The following is a 26,873-nucleotide window of genomic DNA, read 5'->3' as shown; positions in this document are numbered from 1 at the left end:
CTTCTGCACAACGTGCATATGGAAACATACTTTTGCACCTTTGTTCCAGAATGTAATTATGTCCTGGGCCTAGCTAGGTGTAACCTGGCTGCAGCAGGGTGACCTTTCAATTTACAACATGTGGCATATTTTTGGGGAATATTTGTATCCCTAAGAAACCCAGCAAACTTGGCTTAATTGATGGATGAACCCACCTCATGCAAGATACGTTTGGAAGTTGTTTTCTTTGATGTCACCTACGCCATCCACTGTTTTGGTTAATCGCGACGCAGCTCCGATGGATGCTGCACTTTATTTTTAGGATCGGAGAATGAGGAGGGAAGAAGGCAGTGCCTTGGAAAACGTGGGTGGGCGCATGGTCTCTCTCTCGCTCTCCCTCTCGCTCTCTCCTGTATATAGTAAAGGCTCTTTGATGGAGACTCCATCATACCGCAGTTCGCTTTTACGCAGAGAAGATGAGCTCACGGATAGCCAAATCCAAACCGGCGATGAAACTGATGGTGGTGAGTAGCCAAAGTGTTTGCAGCTCCGCTCCTTGGATATGCTCAGCAGTAGAGCAGCACTTTATTCTGAAGGAATGACTTTTTCATCTCTTCTTTTTCCTTCGTTTTTGTGTGTGTGTGTGTGTGTGTTTTTTTTTATATATAAAATTACTGATCCTTAGTTGGATTTTGCGATACATAGATTTCAGAAATGCGAATAAATCTGGAGATCTTTGGCATAATTTGAATACAGTGACTTGCATGTATTGTCGTTAAGGGCTAGATAAGGAAAAGCTAAATATTTGCCAACCACATGTTCCCTCTGTGCAGCACGCCTCTGTTCAGGTACTTTGATGATCCCCCATTAATGAGAGGGGCCAGTCTTTAGGCTGTGCGCCACAATCGAAGCGTACCCCTAAATATTGTTCGGTCCTGGTATTTGATGCTGCTATATCGGGCTTTAATAGATGCATTAATATGTGAGCATATAGTTGCTTTTCAGACTCGGCTGCCATTCTCCATATCAGACACAGATGACAATCTAGTTTGTGTATCTGCTGCATGAGTTTGCATATCATTTTATGGCGTGTTGTATCTAGTTTATACTAATAGCAGAAAGTCAGATATATTAGTAGTACGTTTTAGAGCTATGTTAGGATTTTTTTTTTTTTAAAGAGCTATTCAAGTAAATTGTCCGGTGTTGTTTATGCTGGGGATTTGTTTGCTTTTGGTAATGAATGGAGCTCGTTTTATTCACTGCTCTGTTCAGCCTCTACATCTTCAAACACGATCTATAGTTTTCTCAGATAAATTAAAGTTGACTCTGGGTAGTATTTCATTGCTTTTAATACCGCATGATTAAAATGAATGAAATGTTATCCTCCAAAAGCAGAGTGGCACGGTGAATTCCCAGCAGATGGTACAGTGTGTCTGACTTTACACCAATTTGCTCCTTTTTTTTTATGTTGTTTCCATTGGTGTGTTTTGCATGCCGTCCTGTGTCGGGGCCTTTTCTGGTTTTGCATATGTTCATGTATGCTCAAGATGGGTATCAGTCCAGAAACAGATAAAACTCTGTAGCTCCAAAACACTGATCTAATATCCTTTTGGCCTTGTGTGAGAGTGCAGGAAAAAGAGAGATTTTTTTTTTTTGCCAAGCACGGTCAGTCAGGAAGATGCGTGTTGTTTGTGCGTAATTCAGCGAACACGGCTGTGAAATAGTAGTTTATATGACCATATAATGTGATACTCAGTACAGTTTAGTTCCTCTAACTCAGTGTAGCCTGTCCTAAAATAGGCAAATATTCTGCTCTTTTGTTTATGCATCGTTCAGTTAGTCGGCCAGTACATTAGTCATTTGGTGAGTAAGACGGGCAACTTTCTGGCAACTGTTTACTCAGTCAGTCTTGACTGGCAACATCCAGCCAACATCTCCATCTCCTCTGAATCCACCACATGATATGCTTGTTTGTCTGCCTGTCAGCCAGGCTTGGTTGCAGTCTGTCTGAAAAACAATTCTGTGGTAAATGGAAACTGCAATTTTGGATCTTAAATACACCTCCAGCACCTGTGTGCTGTTCCTGTTGCTCTGCATACTCCTCACACATGTGCTTGTGTTGGCTCCAGAAAAATCTGTTTGGGTCATTGCCCAGCATGATGCCAGTGGAATAGTTCATCCTGTCAACCTGCTTTTATGAAGGCACATGTTTCAATATGTAAACAGTCATTTTCTTTGAAAGGGCAAAAATAACGCACCACTGTCAGAGCAGCAGGTAGTCAGTCAGTTGTTGTTGTCAGTGTGTCAACATGACTGTTAACCAGCATGGTTGGATAATCCTACCTCTAATCCTCATGCATGGACATGCTTTCTCCCCCTTTGTTATTATCCATGATCTACTATCTGTGTTCTCTTTATCTTTACGCCGCCTCCACGTTACGCTCTGCTTGTGGCCGTTGGCATTAGCAACAGCAACTTCCTCAAAACTAGCCGCAGGTTCACATGCAGGCTGAAGAAGCTACAGAAAGCTCACTTGGCCAAACACTGGAGAAAGGGTGAGGAATGGCGGGAAAAGACAGAGTCGGGTAGGAAGGTATCACAGCAACATGTTTTAAACAAACAAGCACAAATGTTTATTCAGAAAGCAACAATTGACTCTAAAGGTTACTTCCATACACCTAACTTCCCGTTTCCATCAACAGTAGGTATTGATAGCAGAAGTTTGTGTGTGGGAGCCTGGGGTGGCTAGGGAGGGGCGAGTGGGATGGAGCAATTAATGGATACAAAGAGGAGAAAGAGAGCCTGCTGTTTATCTCTTACTACTGTATGAATCATTCTAAAAACAGCATGACTGATATGATGCAAATTTCTGTAGTAAAAGATTACCTGACATTAGATGTGTAACAACACGAGAACAGTTTGATTTATTTGGTTTGGTTTCAGCAAGCAGAGAAATAAAAACAACCACAAACGTTTAAATTAGTAAAACAGTCCAGATAATCACAGTGACGCGTGATCACAGAAGCAGAAGAAGTAAAGCTTCGGCCCCTCAATATGATCACAGCATAAAACTACAGGATCTCCTCTTTGTATCCAAATGTTGTGCTGGTGTAGCAATTCAGAAAAGTGATCAGATTTGGTCTTAAATAGCTCAGTTATTGCAGAGTTTTAACTAAAGAACTATAAAGCACTTTCTCAAATAACAGCTCCATCACTTGGACAGTTTGCATGTTTGTGTGTTTATCCAACGGCCCAAATATTTTCTGTTTAACATTTTTACAATAAAGAGAAAAACCCAGCAAAAATCACAAAGAAAGGCACCTTCAGACTGAGAAAGATTTTTGCACGGCAGCACGTTTTTTGGGTTAGAGCGCCTTGACACAAAATCCACAATAAACATTAGCTCTAGTGCATAAACGACTCAGTAATTTAGGTTAATCTGTAAAATGTTCTAGCAGCCAGTTAGAGATTAGAAGTTTCTCCAGCGTGAGAACATGGTGTGAGCGCACCGAGCAGAGACTGCTTGATGTGGTGTGGCATCGTGTGTCGCATAAGTGAAAAAAGACATTGACATGCGCACGCACCCACGGAGGCACACATGCACGCGCAGGCACGCGCACACACGCACACACACGCACACACACGCGCACAGGCTGGAATCCCCCCTCAGACCACCTGCGCTCTGCAGTTAACTGAATCCATGTGCCTGGTGGATAAGCTGGTGCAACGTGGTTTGATCCCTTTGTGCCACAGCTCTTCTCCTCATGCCATGAATTTAAAGCTGACCTCAAGCAAACCGAGCACGGAGTCTGTTTTTTTGCGCTGCATTTCAGCATAGTCCAAACTCTATCTTTCCACGAGCAACACAAAGTATTGTGTTTCTGTTTCATAATGCAGTTGTGAATTACTAAATTGCATTAAAATTTCCCAAGCTCTTTTTATAAAAACATTTGAATCATTTTATCCTGTAGTTTAACCTTTCGGAACACATCAACACAAATGAAATGCATTCGGTTAGCGATAGGACACTGATATTTTGCCTTTTCGTACTAGCTGACCTGTTTGACCTGACCTCTTCACAAACAAATTCAGTCAGAGGGGATGTAAAAAAGGCCCCAATAAACTGCTTTATGTCAGCGCAATAGATTTGCACATAGTTCCAGTCAAAGTATGTCATCATAGTGATAGATCAGTGACAGATAAACAAAACGAAAAGTGTGTGCCTCTGCTCGCTTAATCTCAGAGCCAGTAAATAGCTCACTGGATTGGGTATCACTTGTGTTGAATGTTGTGGGTAGCTAGCACAAGTGAGACGCTTTTGAGACGCTATTGATCCAATATAACCATGTCTGTCACCACCTTCTACAGCATGGAACCCACTCCCGCTGTTTGTTTTGTCTTTATTAAAGAGAAAACATCTCTTAAAGCAGCACATGTTCTCTGTTAAAGCATTGGTAGAAACTTCTCCTCATAAACACGAAGCTTTTTGCTCAGCTCAGTTCAAACGGGATTCGCTGGCACAGGTTATATAAGCAAACTATATCTGATGAAGCGGGTTTATCCAGTATAAATATAGACTGTTTTATTCAAACTTTTTAGTTTAATCCACAGAAATGTGGGAACTTTTTGAGCCTCCTTTTCCAGCAAGCCGTTTTCCAGCGTCGCTTGCAATTATTTACATGTAGCAGCTGCTCTGCCTTGCTCAAGGGCTTTTGCACAGGAATGCTAGAAAATTATCACCATCTCCGTACCTTCACCCTTGATTTTCTCCTCTGAGCTGGCTGAGCTCCAAATAGGATATGTCCCTTGCTAAGCACTCCTCTGATGATGCTAACATTATAATTATGGCTGTCAGTGGCCCCTAGCTGCTGTGTAATTTAGATTTCCCGTGGTCGTCCATGATGTCGTCAGATGGCAGCTTCTAAGGAGACAGACGGGTGAAAAGTTCAGTATCTTTCGTAGCTCTTGATAGATGGAGTCACATGCTCCACAGGACGTCCATCCCAGTGAGTTAATTTTTAAAAAGTTGACATTTTCTCTTCTTCAGTAGCAGAAAGCTACCGTGCTGGGTGGTTGGGATAATTTAGTGCTGCCCATCAGAAAGTGACCAGAAAGCAGGAAGGGCCTTAAATAATGTCTAGAACCTTCTCTGAAAAACATGCAGTCAGATGATCTGAGAGATAACATCTGTATATGCAATAATCTTTCAATATGGAGTCAAACATCTGTTGAACAACACTACTTGTTGTCAAACACTTGTTATACTTTATGAGGGCTGGCCTTGAGTTTTACTTTGTTTTTGTTTTTTTAAAGTCTGCTACATCTGTTTCTCAGGCCTCTGGTTCATTCACTTTGAAGATGACGAAAGCATATGTGCACCGAACACTGCACAACCGAGGCATTTCTCAGACCCAACCTAAAAAGCATCATTGTACTCATTCATTTTTATTACCTTTTATACATTTCCTGTCACTGCTTTGTGCTCGCATGTCACAGATTTAGGCAAATCAAACTTGTTTCACAAAAAGTACTAAAGGCAGGACAACAAGGACAGATTGGCTGACAATAAAAAAAATGAACTTTGATAGATTAAAATCAACAAAAGGTGCATGAGAGTCCAACAAAACTAGGTACAAGCACTAGACATCAAAACCTAAACTGAAACAAGATGAAAGGCATGATAGGGATACAGAGGGGAAAGACAGGATTATACAGTGTACATGCAAAGAGCACTAAATGAGAGAACGCAGGTGGAACTAGTAGGGAGGTGGAAATCGGTTACAAAGGTGGTAAAATAAAGGCAAAGACAGCAACTACAAAAAAGATACAGAATGAAGCAGATTGCTAAAATAAAGCAGGACATGACTTTAACTGTGACGCAGAAAGCACATATAGACAGACAGAGGGAGGGACAAGCATGCACATGGCAAGCTATTGTGCCATTTGACGGATTTCTAAAACAAAAGGGGCAAACGTTTATCAAGGGCTCTGACCGAGGGTTGGACTGTCCTGCCAGTAAACCACACCTGGATGATCCAGGTGATCCTCTGTTAGTCACTCAGCATACTCCACTCTCCTGTTTCTAAATCAATTGGATTTGGTCTCTGGGCTTAATGGAGTGTATATACACATTTCTTAATTTAAGGAGTAAGACTATGATTATGGGTTTGAATCTTGCTGGGGCCACCCAGACTACAAACAAAGTCGTGCTACTGCTCAGCAAGTCGCTGATGAAAGCCTTCCACTGAACATTCGGTGGAAGAGGTCGATAGGTTTTGCCGGGAAAAGCACTGCGCTCTCCAGGCTGTTTGATGTTAGGTTTCTATTATGGTGTGCGAAACCCATTCATCTATTTTTTGCCGTCTTCCTCGGTGATGACCATTGGAAAGGGAAACAGAATAAGATGACGCAAATAACAAAACACGTATATGCAGGGTGCACGTAAAGTAGTAGTGTGGACGTAAACGCAGTGACGCTTAGGAAAAACACGTCATTTGTAGTCATTTGTAGAACGGGCAGTTTGTTCAGTAACATGTGGCAGGACAGGGAAGTCGCAGCTGTACTGCACACTGTTTCTCCCAAACTCACACCCACTCATAAACACGCGTAGATTTCTGGTGAAAAGACCTTTTTTCTTTTTATTCTTCAATATTGATTAAAGGATACAGAGGCAGTCATCATGTAACACACACACACACATTCTGGTTTTCCAGCCATTCTTTAGTTGCATGTTCATTTGCACAAAGTCGACTGTTTTTTGTGGCTCCGAGTTCTAAGGTGAATGGGATAAGTATAAATGCATGCACGCAGGAAGGAGATCAGTGGTGTGCTGCGGGTAATCTGTAGAACAGAGTGGGTGACTGTTTTGTATTCTGGTGGTGAATGGGGAAAGCCCAGTAACCTCCAACAGTACTCTTTATGAACAGCAGCCAGGAGACCACAGAGCGCGCAAACCAGCTCTGAGGAAGATGGTAATTGGACATGAACATCGACTAACACGCACACACCCATATACACTCACACGCGCACGCATTCCTGCATGCTCGCACCCCTGCACACACATGCATGGGAGTTTTTTTTTAGTTGTTTGTCATACAAATTCATTTATTTTTGAAGATGCACACATGATATGAAGCAAGAAACCACATGCAAACACACACTCACAGACAATACAAGACGGTCTATTGTTGGTTAGTCGTCCAAGCAGTGAGGATGTATCCGGGCCAACGGGAAAGTCCAAAGAACCAATGGCTAAGGGCCTTTGAGTGGAAGAAGCCTAATGTGTGACAGCTGGTCTGCATGTGCCCTCGACCAGCTAGATTGGCTCCATGTTAAACATGCTCACTAACTGATATCTCATATTTTAGAAATGAACCAAGCGTTTCAGTTTTTGCCTAGGCGATGATACATGGGCTTGTTTTTGTCATTAGTTACACAGGCTTGTCAGAGCCTCGCTGAAAACCACCCACTTTACAGAGTATCCATAACGATGGGCTGGTTTTGGGTGGCTGAGGAGAGTGTGGGTGTGGTGTGGATCTTAATCTGGGACAGTATTAAAGTGCGATAGATCACCTCTGAATCACATCAGATGCTTTTCAGCTGCAAAGCAGCCGAGCTTACGGGGCTGCCGGCATGGGTAGGGAACTGCTAGTGAGGGCAGAGAACACAAGGCTGCACAACTAATGCCTGTAATCCTGTGTCATGCACTTCTTTTATTTCAATGTGTAGAAAATTTTGGCATGACTGAAACATCTGAATTCATTTAAAAAGCTTTGGATTAAAGTCAAACAGATGAGAAATGATGCCAGAAGGCCAATAAAATCATTTTGATCCCTTTATTAATCCTAAAAGTTGAGATCAACAAAAAGCATTTACTGAAAATAATGACGAGTTGAGGCAAAACAAAAAGGGACGTTACTGCCCCAAAAGTTTAAAATACACTTGTGTTATTCCTGAGAATTTGTCCCTATAGAGTAATCAATTTATCAATTTCAGGGAAACTAGTCTATTCTGATTCTCTGAACTGCACTCTGAAGAGCAGCAGAAAGAACAGGACCTTATGTCCACCAGGAGCTTTACTGCTCTGACCTTACAGTCAACTCGTTCTTACTGGAATCTTTGGGTTGGCGAGTGCTCCAAAATATAAAAATATTTGATTCTTTTGCCAAAGTGAAGCTGTTCACGAGACGGGTTTCATTAGAGATTTTGTCACTGCTGTTGAGTCAGTTCCTGAAGCGACTTACTTTCTTTCTCTTGCAGCTTTTGACAGCTTCTCTCTCCTGGGCCTTTCAGCAGCAAGCTGAACAACCAACGTACCAGCACCGTGACCCCGCGACATCCGCGTTCCTCACGTGTAACCAGTGCCCACCTGGCACAGCGGTGAAACGACACTGCACTGCCGACATGCCCACAGAGTGCCAGCCCTGTCCTGACAGGCATTTTGCCGAGAACTGGCACTGGGGGGAGAAATGCCAGTACTGCACCTCGGTACGTATGAGGCCATCAACCTAACATTCAGTTCTAGTTTTTCCTCTTAATAGAAACTAGGGCTACATGTTTCATGAGGCCGATAATGGTTCCTTTGTTGTGTGTTCAGACCGTAACTGACGGGTTTTTGTGACAATTACTGGATTTTGTAGTAAAAAAAGATCAATGTATCGTCTCATACCTAAAAGAATTTCCCAGAGCTGAAATCAAAGTATGGTCAGGAATTATGCACATACCTTTAGTTTTTTGTCTTCCAGCTTTTTTCAGTGGTGCTTTTATGTGGCTTTGCTGGTGTCTTTTCCCAAGATGCATGACCTTACTGTTTATTTATGTTTTGGTGCTGCATTTGTCTTTTTTTTAAGCCAGTATTTCCACTTCAGTTTTTGTTACTAAAAATGAAAGTCCCAGTTTGCTCATTGTGGTAGAATGATCTTCCCCCAGAGTTTTGATGTTTCTCCTCCGCAACTCCAGATAAATTACGCAATCACCACTTTTTCATGATAATCCTTGTATTGTTAACATGTCTGCTTTGTGATGCTTTTAAATTTCAGTTTTCGTCTTCCCAACAGACTAATATGATATTTGAGACAAGTTGCAGAGCGGAAGCATGATGTTCTTTATGACCTGCGTTGCTGTGAACTGCTGTGTTGTTTATAGCAACACATGCAAATAAACTTTTACCTACATTTTCTGTGCGTGTGCAGCTTTACAGCTTCACATGTGTGACCTCTCTGTGTTCCCGTTTAGGTGTGTAAGGAGAGACAGCTAGTGAAGCAGCAGTGCAACAGCACTCATGATCAGCTGTGCGAATGTGCTCCAGGTTTCCACCTAGTGATAGAGTTCTGTATCGCACACAAGGCCTGTTCACCTGGATATGGAGTGGCAGCTTTAGGTAAGAGTAACATCCACATTAAGAATATTATTCAGACTGAGCAGTTTCTATAGGAATTGTTTGAAAAGCGAAAACAGCTGGTTTGGGCAGCACAAAATGCTTTGATTTTTTTTTAAACTGAAAATGATGATCAGAAATTCTGCAAAAGGCAGTTAAGAATTAATAAAATCATAAATAGATAATGATTTTTAATCAAATTGCTACTGAGGCCCATTTTCAGCAGCTGTTGTTCCGGTGCAACATTTTGCAAATTTATTGTTTTACAAAAAAATCAAGAGTACCGTTCCTTTCACAAACCACCGTTTCCTGAAGCTGCCAGTCAAGGACCTGGGAGGCATTCTGCACTGACGCCTCCTGCTTTCTTTTTTTGTGGTTAACTCAGGCTACTTCTGTTAAGGCAGCGGTCTGTGAAGATATTTCTGTGGTCCTGCAAGTAGCCAAATTCACTGCTTGATTAGGGAGAGAAACTGTTTCCAGCTGTACAAAAGGCCACTCAAGTGGAAAAATGGGCCTCTGCAGATGTTATGAATATTAAAAGCAATCAATAATTTATGATTAAGGGTAATCATTTACAACATTTCTGACTATTTCCATATCATATCAAATAAAACAAATGTGTTTTTCCTCCTAAAGAAAGGAGATTCCAGGGTGACGTCAAACCTTTGTGTAAATTGGACTTAAATGAGTAGATTGCTACCAGAAGCAGGAGTGTAAATATAAGGCTCGCGGGCCAGATTTGCCCCAACAAAGACTGCAGTCCAGCCCACTGGAAATCTTTAGAAAGTGTAAAAAGGAGATACATTTTTAATTTCAATTGTATTTTTTAATACATTTTACAGCTTTTCCTGCCGATAAAGCGCTCCCCCAGAGGCACCAAAAGTAATGAAATAACAGATAAACAATTCAATGACAGAAACAATTCATTTTTTTATGATCTACTATAGAATTTTTTCACAGTAAAATACATAAATAAATAAATAAATAAAATAGGCATTTTTTTAATGAACAAAAACTTTCTGTGGCGACAAGCTGCCAGAACCTTTTTATTTCTTACAGTGTAGGCAGTAGGAAATACATGTAAATAAACAGTTTCTTTCATTTACTGCAGGATTCCTTTATCAGGGGGAAACACTCCGTTATACTTTTTAAAAATAAATAATCAGATTTTATATTATTATATTATTTCACATATCAAATGCATAGTTAAACTGATAGGAAAGGGCTTTCAATGGTCCAGCCCATTTAAAATCTAAGTGGGCTGCATGAAGCCCACCGTGTACAATGGAATTTGACTTTGCTGACATCAGGTGTCTGTAATAGCGCAAGAGTAAATTCAGTCTGCATGTAGACTAGACAGTTGTAGTGGTTTATCTTAGTGAGTAAACATGAGAAAAGTGCAGTATGTGTGCTCAAAGGGACACTCAGTCTGCGTGTCACTGTAACAAGTATCTTTTCTTTGATCTTCTTTTGATCTCACCAATTTCCCGGGCGGGTTACACTGGACTGGCCTGTCAGGAACTTTGATAAAGCAGAGAGATGCGTCAGTTACATTTTCACATTCAGATATGTTCTTAATTATATTACCAGACACCAGGTTTTTCTTCCTCTTCTTCCGAATATGTGAACCAAACCCATTCCTGATGAGCATCTCCCTTTTCACAGAAAAAAACCTTTTTAAAGTGTTTCTTAGAAATGTCCTACTTCTCTGTTTGTGTCTCTTCCTCACAGAGGTATTTTCACCATCTCCTGCTCTGTGTTTCCTGGCAGTGAGAGGCTATCAGGGTTTTTGATGTAGCTGTTAAAACATGCAAAGCATGCTTTGTTGTACTTGTGAACTAGAGCGCTAGATGTGTGAAACGGGCAGTTAAGTTGTAGCTAAGAACAATCTTAACAACTTTATTGCTACATATGCACGATTAAGCTGAGTAACTGGCGCATAAATGCATTTGTCCATGTTGAGAAAAAACAAAATAACTTGATAACTTGTTTCTGAGTCAACAGGAGAACTTGAAAAGTTAGTCTTGACATCATAAAGTGTCTGTGCAAATAAAACAGTCACGTATGTCCTGAAGGTGTGAAATACGTAACTATAGCCTTTCTCCACAAAATGTATCTAATACAGAACTTGGCGTTCTGTATTAGATACATGCTGTATATCAGTGTTCTAACACTGATATACAGCATGTCTGACCTGACTCAGTCTCTTCCACTTTAGTCTGTGTTGTTAGTGATATGAAGTCCTTTGAATGGTCAGCAAGACTAGTTATAGAAATGCCTGTCCATTCCAGAGTTCATCAAACCGTGAAAACAAACTGTCTACTGGCATCACTCAGAAAATTCAGGTTACTTTGTGTCATTCAGTGTGCGCCAAATGAACCACAGCAAATGTATATATCATTATAATAGCTATAACTCATTTCCTTTGATTCCAGGCCTTCAAAGCTAGCCATGTAGCTTTATCTGTGACTTTTTTTTTTATCACATCCTGTAGTGTTGAAAGGTTTTTATGTAAATCAGAGAAGCTAAATCAGAGTGTTATGAATCTTCTATGTCTACAACCCTCAGATAAATTATTATTTGCACAGTATTGTTGTCTTCGGTTTTAAAAGTAAGCAACAGATGATAATGTGACATTTTGAAAGAGTGAAAGCACTTTCTCATTTGTTCCTTTTGTACCTGATAATGCAAATTGTAAAGCATAAAGAGGAAACTTGAGCGATGAGTCATCAACTTATTTCGCCCTTCCTGTGCTTCCTCTTAGAAATAATGTGATGCAACAGTTTCTAGTTTCTCCGGCAGTTTCAACTTAGTCAGTGTGATGTCTCAGACCTTACAAAGACTTAAAATTACGCTGTAGTTTCTGTGTATATGTACTGTATATGCGATGGTCCGTGCAGGTCTATTGGTTGGCATGAGGCTCCAAATGGACTTCTGCATAGTAGCAGTTTACTACAACTAACCCTGGACATGGTCATCAAAAATAAACTGCGGTATTTAAATGATGATCAGTTGTTACCAAGGGAGCCAGATTGTGCCAAGAAAATATCCCCACAACATAACAGCACCAACAACAATCGGAGCCACTGATACAAAGCAGGACGGATCCATGGATTCGTGATAGCCTCTGCTTCCTGCTCTTAGGTGAAAAGAGTGGCACCCGGTGTGGTCTTCTGCTGCGTAAGAGGTATGCAGAAGAGCATCAGATATGCCTCTTGCCTTCCTAAAAGCTCAAAGCCATTTGTTCAGTCTCCTCTGACCATTCTCTATAAACCCTAGAGATAGTTTTTTGTATACTTGGACCAGTCTGCCTGGCACCAACCGTTTAAAGCCATTGAAATCACCTTTCTTTCCCTTTCTGATGTTTAGTTTGAACTCTAGTTGCCATGTTATTTGCTGACCAGATATTTCTGTTAACAAGCAGTTAGACAAAGACCTGATAAAGTGGCTGGTGAGTTTTTAATGTTCTGCAGCTGCGTGAGTCCATGCAACTATCATTCATGCTTAAGAGGTATTGTGTCCATCAACACCTGATACAATAACCATGCGCCAATAACATAGTGGATATCCAATCTGATATTTTTTTCAGATTCCTTCCTTAGTGTGTCTGTAGGAACTGTTGGTGAGAAAGTCTGATTTTAAGCATACCAGTGCACTGAATCTGGTATTTGTACTGGAACCACAGCATAAACTAACACCAACCTTCTCATGACTTCATGTTAAACTTTGGACCAGAGTCCAGAAATCACAAGGATGAAACAACATTTTCCATCGATTGTGGTTATCATGTGACCCCTGCAATACTTTTTTCCATAAATTCCACTGACCTTAATCCACAATCAGCAGACATGAGACAGCAATTTAGGGGATCTCCCCCCCCCACTGAAGCTGAAAAACTTATTATGTAATGCCTCGAGCTGTGGTTAAACCACAGGATGCTGGGTCAGTCTTCTGACAACACAAGCCTTTTATGACTCCGTCCTTTCCCCCTTGATCTCCTGATTGTTTGTTTCTGGTTAGAATTCTTTGTCATTCTCCGAATGGGATTTGCTATGTGGTTCATCTGTGTTTTTGGAATCCGATCGATATGGTAGACAGTACGGGGGGAGGGGGGAACAGCGTGCAAATCAAGTTTTCGTGAGTAATTTTTTTTTTTGCCTCTTCCATGTTTGTTTGATCATTATATTGTTAGGCAAACAAGTGTTAGATCATCAAAATTTCCAAAATACCCAAGATTTATTTTTGTTCAACATTTATTTAGTCAGGTGACGACTTCCTTGATTAAATAAATCAGCAGTAATTAACTTGGAAACCAGTTTTCTAGAGCAGACTGAACAAGCAGCATCGAAAGTTACACACAAAACTACAACTACAACTACTAACAATAGTAGTAGTTAATATTATCACTATTATAAGCTGTCATTATAATAAAACTTTGATGAACAACAAATCAATGATTCATACAATGTGTTTCATCTATACATGTCTAGAGTCTTTAGTCAATAACTAGTAAACCTTGTATTACATAAACATTAATGATAATATGTGCACCATTAATCAGATCTAAAGCAATTTCTTTTAGCAAAGTGCTGACATGCATTCTTTAAATTTTTTTCCGCAGAGGAAATTCTGAGAAATTGACATTAAAGTCAGCAATAAAATATAACCGTCATACTACAGTTATAGGCTGTCACGTTGTCATCTGACAGAGTACATGCTTTGTCACGACTCACAGAGGAAACGTTTTTGATTGTTTTTTACGCATATAAGGCGATGGTTTCCTATTTGACGATATGTTTTCAAGAAAGGACGCATTGTACCATGGTAGCGGGAAACTAATCAAAGGTTAAATCTGAAATAAGCATGGCTTGTCGTCCCACGCACTTTCACTTCAAGATCAAAATAAAATGAGGATGTGATTACTAGTTCCACTTCATGGACTGTCATGCGTGCTGATGGTCATATACCAGAAGTTGTGATGGTTTCCTGTAATGGTATTGTGGCAACTGTCAAATGAGATTATAAAAAAAAAGGTCACGTATCTAAATATAGTTTTAAAGTTGCAGCATATTATAGTAAATCAACTGTAAAATAAAGTTCTCAAAACATGCCTACGTATTACTATTAGAAGTGGCTTTGGCTGCAAAAAAATCAGCTGACAAATCACATTGCAGCTAAGTCACATGACATCATAGTAAGAGCATGTAAGATACAGAATGAGGGCGGTGTAGTGACTACGACTGATATGAGTCATTCTCTGAAACACGCTCTCAGTATGATGAGCTTTCACATGTCTCTGCGGTTCTTAGAATCACATCTGCTTCTTTTTGCACTAAATGGTGAAAATGGCTGAGTTTCAGTTAAAGCTCTAGATGAGAAAAAAAATCTGTGGTTAGGTGCTTTCTCACATGCTCAGAAGCGTCACTTCTATCAGTTTTCATTTGCAAAACTTATCTCTGTAAATCTCTTCCAGGTACGCCAGTGAGTGACACAGTGTGTGAACTTTGCCCTGATGGTCATTTCTCCCCGGGTGGCTCCTCCACCAAGCCGTGCCAGCCTCACACGAACTGCTCAGAATTGGGCCTCAAGACACTGAGATGGGGCACGTCCACTGCAGACAGCCAGTGTGGCACTCCGGACAAGAAGGCAACGCTGGAGTGCTCTCATCATCACACTTTGTGCCAGACTGGTGAGAACATACGCGCTGTCATTTTGGGCATGGCGCTGCAGAAAAAGATCATATGGAACGTTTTAGGACTAATCCTGGAATTTGGGTTGATCATTAGCGCAGTGTTTATCCAACACACACACATAAACGCGCGCGCACGCACACACACATGCACCAGTGTTGTTGAGTTAACCTCAGCTGTCAACAACTTAAAAATCAACTTGAAGTGAATTATTTCAAACATGTGGTCATTTTCACTCCTAAAGGCAGGGGATTTCCTCGGTCAGGTTCGCTGTCCAGATTCCAATCTTTTGCAAATTCTTGCGTGCCTTAAAACCAACACAGCAGTGAAAACCAAAGGGTTGAACGCTGGATGTTTATGGCATTGTTGTCAAAAAGACCCATGATGGATCAATTACCCCCTTTAACTGTCACATCCCCAAACACAATAACAGAGGAAACTGAGTCAAAGGAGACGCAAGGCACGCTGGTTGCTCTTTGTTACTCAGACTTTGACTGTGACAGATGCTGAAGGATAATTTGAGATGAGAAGCCGCAAGTATGACACTAAATTCCCAGACCGTGAGAAACCACAGACACTGGAGAACACACACATGCAGATGTACAGACCCTGGCGCACTCATATGCCACACTTAGACGAAAACACACAAAGCTGTGGTCCCTCTGGGAGGGTGATGCTCTCCTCAAACATTCATTCACAAATTGCCTTCCTGGTAACTACACCACCGCAGAGTGCCTGCTTCAAATCCTGGAACAGCTTAGCAGTGTTTCTGAGCAAAAAATGTAAAATTGAAAGCAGTTGGGATTCCCAAAGTCGGTATTAAGCCACCAGGAAGTCACTGTTAGTTGTGGTGCGAGCCGCAATTACATCACTCATAAATTACTGAAATGATCAACATGAAACATGAAATTTGGTGTAATTTCACATCATCTTTAATAAAAAGGATGTGAAATTGCACATTATATGAAGTGTGTCCGGTTGGGAGTGTCCTCAGCGAAAGCAGGAAGAAGAATGTTCGCTTGGCTGCCTTAAAAAATGTAGAGCAACAGGCTCGGCTACAGTTTGGCTCGGCTAGTAGGAGTGATCCCAATGAGTAACAGAAAGAAAAGACAGCTGTGGTTCTCTCGTGGTCAAATTACAAGGCAACACTCTAAACATAGGCAAAACACATGCAAACACAAAAAATATGCAGAAGTAAACTGATGAAGTATTGAAATGTTAAAATCCGTTATATCTAATTTTAAACTGCCTTCAATTAGGAACAAAAAAAAAGAAATTAAAGTTACTTTATGTTGTTATCCCAGATTCCCAGATTGACGTTATTAAGGTGGAGACTATGGAGTCTTTACTGTTGATTTTATGGTTGAAGAGTTGCAGTGACACAGATGAATAAGCAAAACATAGTGAAACTGTTACGTCAGTAAACATAGTGTGTAATGTCAGTTACACAGCGATGTCTATTTAAAGTGTGCAAACATGCGGTAACGTGCCACCACAAACTGTCGTGGAATCGCTCCACAAATGTGCAATTGGGACTTAGGTGGGAACCTCTAAGGTTAGTTTGGCATTATCTACAGATACCGATTTAAACAAGGGGTGAAAAATAAAAGATCTAAAAGACATAAATATGTTTAACATAGCTGATCGCACTAAGATGTCAAGCATTGTACTAAAAGCTGGGCCATGTTTGGGCAGGTGTCACTCTACCAGCCCGCTTGTCATACTGGAATACATACAGCCAATGGTTTGGAATTTACTAAAGTTGTTTTATTACTTGTGAACATTTACTCATTTGTAACAGGTTGTTACAAATGTTACATATGTTACATATGTTACATATGTTAATTCCTTCTGGTTTAAGCAAATGGATATCAAGCATCACTATCCAGAACTTTTGTGCATGTGTGTGTTTTCAAGCCCACTTTGCTTCTCTTTCCAGATGTGACTCTTTGTGAAGAGGCGGTTTTCCAGTCGCTAGCCTCGCTGCGACTTTCCTCGGTGCCCCTGGAACGACTGTTGGACAGTCTTCCTGGGAAGAGGGTGGATCGCAAGAGCCTGGAGAGGCTGAAGAAGACCTGCTCTCCCCAGCAGCAGGTTCTCCACCTTCTGCGACTGTGGAGAGAGCAGAACAAAGACCAGGACAAGCTGTATGGCTTCATACAAGGTATAAAATAAGATTTACAAGAATGCTGCACCAGCACAAACTGGGTTTTTGTTTAGAAAAAAAAAAGGAAAAAAGACTCAGAGATTTTAGAGACTGACCTAGTTGCACATATGTTGCTGTGAGTTTCTTTCTCAAGGTGCAAAATACAGGGAGGAGAATATTTAAATCAAGCGCACAAACTGACCACACATATGAGCAGCGTCTGAGCGTTGTGCTCACATGCTATTTTGCCCTGTTTAACATATCTGTTTGCTATTTTAATTTTTGCATTGGTGTACTAATGTAAACATACTTTATTTGAAGGTGTGAACCACTGTGAGAGGACGGTCTCCCGCTGCAGCAGTCTAAAAAACCTGACGCTCGACGACCTCATGAAGGTAACGAACAGCTTGCCGGGAGTGAAAGTTAAGGAGGCGGATGTCCAGGCCGTGGTCTCTTCTTGCCTCCCCAGGCAGTACATTCTGCAGCTTCTTCACCTCTGGAAAAAAGCAAACCACAACCTGGACCTACCAAATGCTCTGTCTCACAGTCTCAGGGTCCTGCGCAACCAACAGGCACCACGTTATCTGCTCAAAGGCCTGAAGAAGATCAGCCGCATCATTGGAACCACCTCGGCACAAAAGATGTTTCAGAAGATGTTTGTCAGTATGCTTCAGGATGGATCGTGTTTTAAAGCCCATAAGCCATTAAATGAATAAGCAGTACACAGGTACAAATAGAAATAGATACAACCTAAAGCATAAATAAACACTATTTCACTGACAAAAAAGGGAACACTAAAAAGATACACAATGAGCAGGGAGGTGCATTTTTTTTGTAATAGTGAGAGGGCTTTATAATATCAAAGCTATGCATATACTGCCTAAAAATGGGTTTTCCTAACTTTAACATGGAAGGAAAGATGGAAAAATAAATTTGTCTTTCCTTCTCTGATTTTTTTCTGACCTAAACGAGGCACTAATAACTTCATCCTCAGTCCACGGTAACCGTCCGCAAGGAAGAATCTGACAAAAAAAAGAGGTGTTCACACATCTGTGTACTGAATACGGATGTAAAATAAAAGGTTTTTGAAAAAAAAAAGATTTTTTAGAACTTCATGACTGGAGTCTGTGAAAAATTAAAAAAAAAAGTTATTTAAGATGTAAATATTAATACTATTTTATAGAAAATGGTCCGGCAGATGTTGTTATTGTTGCTTTCTCGCTGTTTGAGAGGAAGGATTTGGTTTCATAATGAAATATTTTTCTCATTTGTTGGTGTGTTTGTTCTGGACTGCTGACAAGCAAAGCTCATCGTTATTATTTTGTAGTTGTTACTTGTATGAATGTACAAAGGAGTGCAATTGTTTTCTATTTAAAAAAAGTAATTTTTACTTTCTGAACATGTAAAGGCTTATGTTTATTACTTCTTAGAAATACTGGATTCCAAATGCTGCAAGTTAATGAAGTGATATTTGTTTTATATTTTTGTTGTATCGCGTTTTTACTATAAGTGTATGATCTTTGTTGTATATGTGCCTGACTGGTCCTTTTTAAGCTTGTTTAAGTTGTGAACATTGATAACAAATGATCTGACTAAATTCAGTGTGTAAAGATGTATTGTTTCATTATAAATATGCAATGAACAGACAGACGATTTTAGTCTTGTGATTTCATAGCAGTGTTAAATTTTGGAGAAACCCCCCCCCCCAAAAAACATTGTTTTCTGGTAAATCAACTATATTGTATGCTTTTAGTTTTAAAATCCTCCAAGGGTGCCTTCCCTGAGATGGAAGGGGACTGAATGGCTGACTGGATCAAACAATCTGTACTTCTGATCTCTTGACTGAGAAGAATTTGGTCTTCCCCAGCTTAGCGATCAAGGCGTACAGTGAGTTTCCTGACAGAGCCACTTTGATGTGAGTCACCTACATTAGATCAGCTTTTCCAAGATGTCAGTGTAGCTTCTATTTACACCAAAGTGCACATGAAGCCTGCCAGGATTAGAAACAGAGGCACTGCAGTTACATTTGGATATAGGCCTTGATGATTTCTCTAAGTATGAAAGTGCAGCTGACGTTTCATGGTGGGTCAAATGTCTGAAGTTAAAGGATCACGGTGCATGTAATGTGTACTATAATCATAACTTGATGCTGATTTCATGTATATCTCACAGGCAGTATCATTTTTCTGTAGCGGTGAGGACTTAAGAACTCAGTGATTGAATGGCATAGAAGTGAAGAGTGCAAAAACCTTTTATGGCCAGGATACATTCTGAATTACGCACAGAGGATGTGTCACATTTCAGATCATCTGGTTTTGAAACCCATATTTCACATGAGCGAGTGCCAGTTTTCAGCATGTGACTGAAAGGTTGACCTGATTTTGAGTCGACACACCTACGCAATCTTCTAAACCTTGTGTACCTTGTGTAAATTCCGCAAAGCCAGCACGATACATAACATCTTAAAAGGACTCACAATAAGTGCTACTCAACTAAAAAAAAAGTCATATGGCCACATCGGAAGAGCTGAAAAAAGATATGAAAATCAGCACATTTAAATATGGTATCATTTGCATTTTTTAGACTACACAGCGTTTTTAAACTGTGGATTCTGGCATGTTTGCAATAATAATTTAAAGAACAAAATTAGGACCATGAATCGTGCAATACAAAGTCAGTTAGAACCTAAGAAATAAAGGACATTTGATAAATGTAGGTCGTACTTGTGGGCACAAAGCATTTCCTGCACCGACAAAGCAGTAAATGTGACATTTTATTGCAGGCTGTAAAGTGTGCACATGATAGACTCATCATGCCTATTAGTTGTCGATGCAAGCTAAGAAAACCACTCTAAAGCAGCGGTCTCCAACCCCCGGGCCACGGACCGGTACGTGAGTCGTTTGGTACCGGGCCGTGAGAGTTGAGGCTCGGGTGTGAAATGTACAGTTATCGGGGACTTTATTGGTTTTTAGCATTATTTTGTTATCGTTTTTATCGTTAACTCGGTTTTCCTGGGTCTTCTCACGTGTGTTATGAATAAATCTTATTTTTTTCTGTACCGGTACTAGCCTGTCCGTGAAAATATTGTCAGGCATAAACCGGGCCATGGCGCAAAAAAGGTTGGGGACCGCTGCTCTAAAGGATAATTTTGAACCCTTTTCCCTCAAACTCCTTATCAGCCCATCCCAAAATAAACAGCACACTTGAGGATTGAGTGAAAAACTCAAGTTTCATTTGTTTTACAGCATCACACAGGAAACAAGAAACACTGCATTAATGGATCCTTGGTCGTTAGGAGCTTAAGGGAGATGCTGTAAGTTAGTCACACCAAACCAGCTGGTTCCTAAACCGTCAGCACTTTAAATGTTGGAGATTCGGGAGGATCAAATAGGGAGGAGACACGTTGTCCTTCCTCCTGCTGCTGATTTTAATATCCTAGATCTTATTTCCAGTTATTCCCAGTGAAAATTCCTGCCCCTATTTAAAATTCAGAATTCAGGCCTTTCTGAGTCAGAGTGGATACAGACCTCAGCAGGATCGCCATCAATGCAAGACGATGATCATTATGAGACGAAGGAAAAAAACACCATCTACTGTATCGAGGTATTACTATTACAGAATCGTATAATTAGTTGCCTATAAGTATAGTTATACTAGATTACAACTGTAGTATGTGAGCTACACTTATCAGCAGGTACTGTTCGTCTCCACAGCTTTCTGTACTAGTGCCATTCCTGCTCTCTGGTGAGATCTGCTGCATCAGGGTGGAGGACTCTGATCCCATCTATGAGCACCAAGACCCATTAACCACAGAAACACTCACAGGCTCCGCGTGTCCAATTACTGCATCATCACTGTGTACAGAGAGTGCGAGCCATGCAGAAGTGCCCAATACCTGTGGAACTACCTGCTCTGCGTGTGTGTCACCTGTGAGAGTCTAAAAGGTGTGTGTAGGTGTGTTTTTAGTTTGTGGATTCAAATTTTGTTGGAACTTTCCCAGGTGAGACTTCCGTGACATTCCTCTCAGGATTCTTCAGCGTGCACAGGATGCCTGCTGGGAGGACTTTTATTGCCAGGTGAGCCTGCTCCTTACTTACTTACCCATTACTACGGAGCCCCGCAAGGGACATAGGAGAAAAAAAAATGCGGGATCTCGCAAAAGTTGAATTCCAACAATGGCGGCAGCTACTTAGTTGTAATATTACTCTTTCTGGGTCACAAAATAAACTTTTAAGATATTTTGAGGCGTGAATGTAGCTGTGTAAACGTCAAATAGCTGCTCGGTTTACAAGACATCACATATTTGCAAAAGTGCTCCGACGTTTTCGGAGATGTCTGACACCCACCATTTCGAAGCTAACGGGAGGTCGAGACCTACTACAGCCAGGAGGAACACCACTCTCCCGGCACATCGTGCCTCGACCTCCCGGTCGGCTTCGAGCTGGCGGCCTCCGAAGAATGCGTCTAAAACTTTTGCGAGATCCCGAGTTTGTTTTGCGAGATCTCGCAAAAGTCCACCTTAATTTTTTTTTCTCCCGTGTCCCTTGAGGGGCTCCGTACCTTACACTCCTTCACCTCTTAATTGATAAAAAAGGAATAATATTATGAAGGCTCCTGATGAGCTCATGACCATTATGGGGGGAAAAAAATCCTTATTTTTTTTTATATATAACTCAAATGCACAAATTGGTCAAATTAACCTATTAAATACAATGAACAAGTACAGTGAAACACATCCTACCACAGCTGAGTCATGCTCATATTCTGTGGAAACAGGAAGAGAACAGAGAAATGAAGATCCTGCTGTGACTCACTGACCAGTTCGTTTTGCTAAGTCATCAGACTGTAAACCCCAATCAGTGACTCACTGACGTATTCTGCAAATTAAAAGGGGGACTCACATAGTGACGTATGATTTTGCCTGTTTCAAGAACCAGGTCGTAGAAAAAAAATATCAAAAATTTGTATTAACCCGCACATCATATGCAAATGACAGCACAGACACATTTCCCTGAAAGTTTAGAAGTTTTTCAAGTTGTGCAAAGGCAGATATTTCTCAAAAACCTGTGACTCATGTGTGATAAGATATATTACTGTAACATTGTAGACTTCTTTATTTCGCTATAAATTATATTCATCAAATTCCCACAAATGAAAGAAACAACTGAGCTTTTAAAACTGTGCAAGCTTTGGACTTTTGAATACAATATTACACAATCCACTGTGTATTCAATGACATTACAAAGTAATCATGCATTTCACGTGGAATTCCAATAAAACTGATTGATGTTTGTGGCTGTAATGTGACAAAATGTGGAAAAGTTCAAGGGGGGTGAATACTTTTGCAAGACACTGTATATTTGACCCTACACTTTACAGAAGATTTAAGGTCTTTTAAGAGTAAACAGTAAACTATATGCTCTATTCATGTAATCTCATATCAGTGGCCTCCCAGCAACAAGTTGGTGAAATCTGAAAATGAGCTTAAATGTGAATTATTTCTATCAGACAAGGAGGAACCAAAAAACTCTGTCACAACACTTGATTAAGATGACGCATAAAAAGTTAGCAACAGGCAGCGAGTGAAACTAAATCACACATTACTCCAAATACTTCCTTCCATTTTCTGACAGTTTCTTTTTTCAATAACATTGCTTTACTACACAGAAGTAGTTTGACCTTTAAGATGAAGTTTACAGCTGATTAGACAAACCACATCACCCACGCAGGAATGGTTCCTATAAAGCCGAGTGCTGTCAAATCCTCTTTGACAGACATCCCATCATGAACATGGTGAGTATTTGACACAACTATAGAGCTTAAAATGGGAATACGTGATAGGTTAACATTTCAAAAAACTCATTTATGTTTATTTTACACAGTATGCAAATTCTAGAAATGGGGAAATATTTTACAATAGAAAAAGAATAAACAGAGATATGCATTTATGTTTAATTACATTTGATTATGTAACACGAAATAGTTAAATACTTAAATCACTTTTATCAATGATTTGTAGAGGACGTTTGCCACAGTGGACGCTTTTGTGCTTACAGTGTACAGATGGTTTATCCATTAGATGCTGCATTGAGGTTAAAGAGGTTTCCTCTTGTTAGTTTCATTCTGGCCCCTGAAAAGTCAGTGTATCAGGTCAGATCAGACAAGAGGCAACTTAAAAACAAAACACAGCTAATGTGAGAGGATTAAAAACAAACAAATGCTTCCATATTTTTGATGCATGTTCCTGTGTTACTGTTTTTGACTTGCGTTTTCAAGTTGTGCAATTTAAGCTAGTAAATATTTCCACTACTTTAGGTGAAATTTTAGAGCTACAGGATGAGGGAGCTATAACTCACAGGCATAGCAAATCACATGTTCTGAGGTATTTTCAGCACTTATAATCAGGTGTCGTCTCTCTCTACAGTTTATCGTGCCAGCGCTGGTCCTGCTCTCGGGTTCACTCTGTGGTGCCTCAGTGGTGGATCCTGTTCCCACCTTTGACCACCGAGACCCGGTAACCGGAGAGATCCTCAAATGTCCCAAGTGTCCACCGGGCACGTTCATGTCTGCTCATTGCACTGCCACCACACCCACACAGTGTCAGCCGTGCAAAAATGGCCACTTCACCGATCTGTGGAACTACCTGCCCAGGTGTCTGTACTGCAGCAACCTTTGCACAGGTAACCTGGAGGTGGAAACAGAGTGCTCCCCGACAACCAACAGGATCTGTCGGTGCAAAGAAGGTTTTTACTCGGCTGATGACTTCTGTATCAGGCACACAGAGTGTGGCCCCGGATACGGGGTTCAAACTAAAGGTACAGTATTCATTTATTAAATGTGAACTACTAAACCATCCATCCATCTTCTTCTGTTTATCCATAACATCAGTATGTCTAACTCACTTTACACTTCCAATGAATGTAGTGACCTGAAGTCCTCTGTTGTCCTCTCTTAGGTACACAGCAGACAAACACCGTTTGTGAAAAGTGTCCAGAGGGATATTTTTCCAGCTCATCTTCTGTGGTGGATTTGTGTGTAAAACATCAGGAGTGCTCCAGCGGGCAGAGCGTACTCCTCACTGGCTCAGCCTATTCTGACACCGTGTGTGGCACCTGTGAGAGTCTTGCAAACGGAGGTATGTTATTAATGTTATCTGCCAAAAACAAAATATTTTTTAATGCAACCAAATTTACAAAGTTATTTCAAACTTTCTCAGGTGAGACTCTCAGGACATTCCTCTCAGGATTCTTCCATGCACACAGGATGCGTGTAGGAAAAATCAAGAAGTTTGTTTCCAAGTGAGCACACTCTTTGTCTGTTTGATTATTTTCCAGCACTCCTTCACCTCTAAATTCAAAAAAGATGCCAATTAAACCATTGTCTCCTTGCAACAGATACATCCTTACCTCGTCGAAAGAGAGGTGCAGTCTCCCCAAACAGAGAGAGCCTCTCATGGATCACATCATAGACTGGCTGGCAAAGGCTCCAGAGGAAAAGCTGAGGAAGATTCCCGACATGCTAACAGCTTCAGATCTTAACTCCATGGCAGAAAAACTAAAGAAGAGACTCCATGAGATTAAGCAGCAGAACCCAAACTGCAGCTTAACAATAGATGAAGTAAACAATGCTCTCTAGTCTGCAGTCCGTTACACACATTGAAAATTTTTTTATAAGTGTTATAAGAGGATATTTTTACACCATTCTCCATTTTATTGGCGTACACGCATTGTAATAAAGGTAGACAAATGTTAAAACAAATAATATTATTTTTATACATTGAGGCTTCTGATTAGAAGACACATGACTCCATTACAGAAGAGTTGTGAATTATTCCTATGAAATAAGGGCCACAATGAACAAGCTATTAAATACATATATTCACATTGCTACAGCTGTTTTTGTAAACATTGTTAAGAGCTTAAGGGTGGAAAATAAAACAACAACAACTAGGAATTCCACACAAAAAAAACTGAAATATGAAAATATTTTAAACATGACATTGTGATGTTATTTAAAGTTTTAAATAAAAGGATTTTTATAAGATTGTGTGAATGTCATTCAAACTGAAATATTTTACCTGCCAAGTGTAAAAACCAAACAAAGTATCGCGCACATTGTAACCTAAAGTCACAACCTCCTGTATCGCCTCCTCCCTTATGACCTTCCTATGAATGAACTATTTCAAACAAGTGAAAATGTAGCTCGTCTTTCTTGTTATCATGATCCTGGAGTAAAACACATACTTTGTAATTGTATTACAAAGTACTACAGTTAGAGTGAAGAACTGTTAGAGATCCAACACGTTCTCACTCCCAAAGTGTAACAGTCGTGGATATAACAATAGGACAATTTCATGAATTAATCATTGCATAAGCACATTATTAAACTCATTGTAATTATAACTGCATTAATTATTTGATCATTTACTTGACAATAAAATGAAGAATTGGCAGCGATTTCAGCCTAATGTCAAGAGAACTTAGAATGCATTGCTCATCAAAGTTTTGTTAAAGTATAATAATGTACTGTTTTTAAGGATCCTTTTAAACTCACAAAAATACAGTATTGTTTGAGTATTTGCCCCCTTCCTGTCACAGTAATATTAGACCAAGATAACCTGAATAAATTCAAAATGAAGTATTCCAATGATCATTTCATTCATTAAGGGAGAAAAGCTATCCACTACGGAAGCGTGATATACATAATTATCACGTTCGTACAATATAATAATACAATATAATATTTATATTGTACGAACGTGATAATTATGTATATTGTAATAACGTGATATTATGTTGTTCAAACGTGAAAAGTATATTGTACAAACAGGAAAAGTATCTTGTTAGAACAATAAACTTTTCACGTTATAACGTGATACACTTGTATTTTTCTTTTGCCTGGGTGGCAGCTCTACGCTTCCGTAATCCACACCTGCCCCTCTGTGAAAAAGTATTTCCCTCTAAAACTGCTTGTGCCACCCTTTGCAGCAAGTAGTGCAATCGAGCGTTTGTGATAATTGGCAGATGTGGGAGGCAGTGTTGGTCAAGTTACTTGAAAAAAGTAATCAGTAACTAATTACTAATTACTTCCCCCAAAAAGTAATCCCGTTACTTTACTGATTACTTATTTTCAAAAGTAATTAATTACTTAGCTACTTTGTTACTTTTTAAAAACACGATTTACAACCTGAATAGGTGATAAAGTGATAGATCTTTCAGCCCAATTCTACTTTTTCTACACAATCCATCATACAAAATGTAATCAAATGAAAAAGTCCCTTTTTAAAACTTGTTTTATTAGTTTTAATCTTTAAACTTTATGCATCAAGCAAAAATTTTATTATATGCAACATTCTCTGACTGGAAGAAATTTGTTTAATATCTAAACTTATTTTCTGCACATTCCAGCACATAAAATATATATTTTTTGTGTTTACACTCAGTCTTTCAAATAGATGCAAGTAAAACACAGCAGAAAATAAATAAAGTCAAAGACTAGCGGTCCTTTTGCTCTATTTTCACCTGTAAGGCGGGAGTAAGGTAGGCGGAGGTTTACCCTGGTGCAGGTGTGCCGCAGCAGTCAGTGGAAGAATCCGCGAGTTTCTCTGTGAATTTCCCATTACGTCGTAGCTACTCGGTGCTTGCTTGGAAGTTTAGGGGTTTTTTTTCGCTGTAAAAAGAAG

General features: G+C 40.1%; 2 protein-coding genes across 2 annotated transcripts; both read left to right on the top strand.

Annotated features, from left to right (window-relative positions):
* Nucleotides 1–400: 400 nt before the first annotated feature.
* Nucleotides 401–18,829, top strand: LOC146658601 (tumor necrosis factor receptor superfamily member 11B-like). Its single transcript, XM_085422296.1, has 6 exons — nt 401–503; nt 8,239–8,466; nt 9,214–9,358; nt 14,829–15,044; nt 16,985–17,209; nt 17,513–18,829. Exons 1-6 carry the CDS (start codon nt 456–458, stop codon nt 17,905–17,907), a joined length of 1,257 nt encoding a protein of 418 aa, XP_085278422.1. The 5' UTR covers nt 401–455; the 3' UTR covers nt 17,908–18,829.
* A 1,884-nt stretch (nt 18,830–20,713) lies between these two features.
* LOC146658600 (tumor necrosis factor receptor superfamily member 11B-like) lies at nt 20,714–25,146 on the top strand. Its single transcript, XM_085421706.1, has 7 exons — nt 20,714–20,794; nt 20,905–21,267; nt 22,859–22,984; nt 23,616–24,006; nt 24,147–24,326; nt 24,408–24,489; nt 24,586–25,146. Exons 3-7 carry the CDS (start codon nt 22,976–22,978, stop codon nt 24,824–24,826), a joined length of 903 nt encoding a protein of 300 aa, XP_085277832.1. The 5' UTR covers nt 20,714–20,794; nt 20,905–21,267; nt 22,859–22,975; the 3' UTR covers nt 24,827–25,146.
* Nucleotides 25,147–26,873: the final 1,727 nt, after the last annotated feature.

The sequence above is a fragment of the Rhamphochromis longiceps genome, linkage group LG11 (genome assembly GCF_057381845.1).
Source record: "Rhamphochromis longiceps isolate RC_006_pf linkage group LG11, R_longiceps_female_GT1.1, whole genome shotgun sequence".
Lineage (NCBI taxonomy): Eukaryota > Metazoa > Chordata > Actinopteri > Cichliformes > Cichlidae > Rhamphochromis > Rhamphochromis longiceps.
The sequence above is the reverse complement of the archived record's forward strand: the minus strand, read 5'-3'. Positions and strand labels throughout refer to the sequence as shown.

What these genes read in the sequence shown, in the direction of transcription:
- LOC146658600 (XM_085421706.1), top strand. An exon ending in ATACGGGGTTCAAACTAAAG is followed by an intron (nt 24,007 to 24,146) that starts GTACAGTATTCA and finishes GTCCTCTCTTAG; the next exon opens with GTACACAGCAGACAAACACC. An exon ending in ATCAAGAAGTTTGTTTCCAA is followed by an intron (nt 24,490 to 24,585) that starts GTGAGCACACTC and finishes TCCTTGCAACAG; the next exon opens with ATACATCCTTACCTCGTCGA.
- LOC146658601 (XM_085422296.1), top strand. Translation starts at nt 456, where the DNA reads ATGAGCTCACGGATAGCCAAATCCAAACCGGCGATGAAACTGATGGTG. An exon ending in CGGCGATGAAACTGATGGTG is followed by an intron (nt 504 to 8,238) that starts GTGAGTAGCCAA and finishes TTTCTCTTGCAG; the next exon opens with CTTTTGACAGCTTCTCTCTC. An exon ending in AATGCCAGTACTGCACCTCG is followed by an intron (nt 8,467 to 9,213) that starts GTACGTATGAGG and finishes GTTCCCGTTTAG; the next exon opens with GTGTGTAAGGAGAGACAGCT.